Raw genomic sequence first — 2500 nt, 5'->3', positions numbered from 1 at the left:
ATTTTAGGTTTAGATAACGAGTAACGTCCATCATACAAGTCCCTGTGAACGAAGTTACTGTAGGAAAGAGAACGAGCACATTAATATAAACTAATCATTTATGTTGAAGTCATAACTATTGTCAGAGCTGTGTTGTTGTAGGAAATTAATCAACACCTTCTATTTCCACAATTCATCCACACTGTGGTATAAATATTGTAATCTGCACTCATTCTGTTAAAAGAAAATGATTTTACTATCATTCAGGTGTGATGTAATAGCACATGTCACATGAACGCTGCATAAAATTCCAGCTCCCACAATGTAAAACATCTTCCTGCAGCCCTGATTATATATATTATGAGGAGACATATAGAACATCAACAGGAAAAAACACAGAATATTGATTTAGATCTTAAAATATAAAACAACAACCTGAACATATTGAATGAAAAATGTTTATCTATTTAAGACAGTTCCATATTTCTGGCTCGTAACAAGTTTTAACATATTGTAATAAACAAGGTTTCTTCTGGCAAGTGGAATGTAATTAACACATTTCTAAAAACACTGAATAACAAATTCACAAGTTTCAGATCAACATGAACGATAAGATCAGTTGTTTCATCAAAAGATTGTAATGAACATTAAAGTGATTTTGATGGAATAAACTGGTGATAAATGGGATGTGGTGTGTCAGTGATATTTAAGCTCACTATGACTTATAGCACTAAATGTGTTGTAAAAGGAAAGCTGGAAACATAAGTAATAATGGAGGTGATTTAACTCTCCCTAATTTATTTACTAATAACAAGGTGAGAAAATGAACGTGGTTCAAAATGAATGAAATTATTAGAAGTATAATAAAGTCATTTTTTGTGTTTATAAAAGTTGAAATGTAATTTCCTGAGAAAAGGCCTTTGGAGACGTGTCTCAGTCACATGGTCCCTGTCCTTCTGAGATTTCTCCTCCACGTCATCATATTCTGTAAAATAAACACATTTACTTCTTTAATACATCCTTTATATTGTATTAATACAGTAATTATTTTGCAACAACTTATAATACATAAACGATGCACTTTTGTAGGATTTCTCTGATATTTAAACCATAAATGAAGAGAATAGAGGACATTTATCACATCAGTTTCTTTAATCTGACTGAACGGTGATTTGTTATAAAAACAGTGATCTGATGTTTATATTCTGTATCACAGATAATATTTACAGTAGGTCTAATCTAAAGTCTTTAATAAATACATGTTCTATTATATTTGTCCTAAAAACTGATCTGAAAGCTGATATTTATTATATACCATATATAATATAATCATATATAATTTCATCTTTTACTCTGCTGCCTGTAAACTTATGTACATTAGAGAATAAACAGGAAGTCGCTCACCTTCTGTCTCTCCTACATCCTGTTCCTCAGTGATGACATCATCATAATCTTCTGGATTGTCTAATGAACAAATAAATGAATAAGTAATGAACCACTGTGTGTGTTGGTGTTACAGTAAAATACTGAGTTACAGGGTGGTGTGATGAAGCAGAAAAAATAATTTTCTTACAGAAAACTTCACCATGTTTATGAACACACAGATTTTTAATAAAAATTTATTTGAATTTAAGTTCCTGTGAATGAGCTGTTACTATAGAAACCACATTGTATTGGATCATTAATAGAAACCTGTGATTTACATCTGCAGTACTGTCAGAGCTGCTGGTATAGATATGTACCTGTGATGATATTTGTGTTTGTTTCTGTGGTAACTGCATCGTCATAGTTCTCGGACACGTCCTCTGTCAGGACGTAGAGATAAAAGCTATTAAATCCACATCAATGTCATTAATGATCATTTGGATGCTTGTGGATGCCACACTGTCCCATTATTATCATACCTGTCGGTATAACTGACTTCTGATCAGCTGTAATGGCGTCATCATAATTCTCAGCTTCATCCTCTACACCAAAACACAGATATTTAAAGTTTACTGAAGTGACAGTTTGTACACTGTGTATTTGATGACACGATACAAAATGACATCGTACACGTGTAAAAAACGTCACTACACACAAACCGATAAACAAACGTATTGACAGCGTGTGTGTTTAATTTATACTGCTTTCTAAAACAAATCCCAAAACAGAACCACACCATCCACGTTATCAGGGATGGGTCCAGCAGTGACGGCATCATCGTAGTCCTCTGGTGGGTCGACTCTTCCTGGATCACCTAAATGAAATAAAAGCAAAGACTCTGTACAAACAGCTCCATCACATTCTGACCTCATGGTTTAATGTCAACTCAGTAAATTTATGTGATCACTTAACAACTGCACCCACTTATGATGTCACTGGTGTCCATGACATCGTCATAATACTCAGCCTTTTCTTTGATCCCAGACTTTACTGTAAAAAGAACAATGTGTTAGTTTTGGGTTTTTAAACACATTTATACTCAATAAAATCCTCATCCAAAGAAGCTTTGATAAATTTGATCAGATGGATTTCAGGA

General features: G+C 33.3%; 2 protein-coding genes across 7 annotated transcripts in view; one reads left to right on the top strand and one right to left on the bottom strand.

The window, feature by feature from the left end:
* The window catches only part of LOC113650187 (B-cell receptor CD22-like), a 1781460-nt gene that overhangs the window by 1383851 nt on the left and 395109 nt on the right, over positions 1 to 2500 (top strand). The gene's annotated exons all lie outside the window — the stretch shown is intronic.
* The window catches only part of LOC113663360 (antigen WC1.1-like), an 870979-nt gene that overhangs the window by 767872 nt on the left and 100607 nt on the right, over positions 1 to 2500 (bottom strand). Inside the window, exons 16-17 of one of the 3 annotated variants that reach the window (XR_007138614.1) lie at positions 2325 to 2394; positions 2141 to 2218 (exon numbers count right to left, since the gene is read on the bottom strand). The exons of 1 other annotated variant lie outside the window; for it this stretch is intronic. Coding sequence is in view for 1 of the 2 variants with exons in the window: in XM_047803945.1 (XP_047659901.1) it covers positions 1384 to 1443 (60 nt within the window). In the remaining variant the exon portion in view is untranslated. Of the gene's footprint in view, positions 1 to 1383; positions 1444 to 2140; positions 2219 to 2324; positions 2395 to 2500 lie in introns of all 3 variants that reach the window. One more of the 3 variants, XM_047803945.1, reaches the window with a different exon arrangement.

This window comes from Tachysurus fulvidraco, chromosome 19, assembly GCF_022655615.1.
Source record: "Tachysurus fulvidraco isolate hzauxx_2018 chromosome 19, HZAU_PFXX_2.0, whole genome shotgun sequence".
NCBI classification, from domain to species: Eukaryota; Metazoa; Chordata; class Actinopteri; order Siluriformes; family Bagridae; genus Tachysurus; species Tachysurus fulvidraco.
Note: the sequence above shows the minus strand (reverse complement) of the source record. Positions and strands in the feature narration are given on the sequence as shown.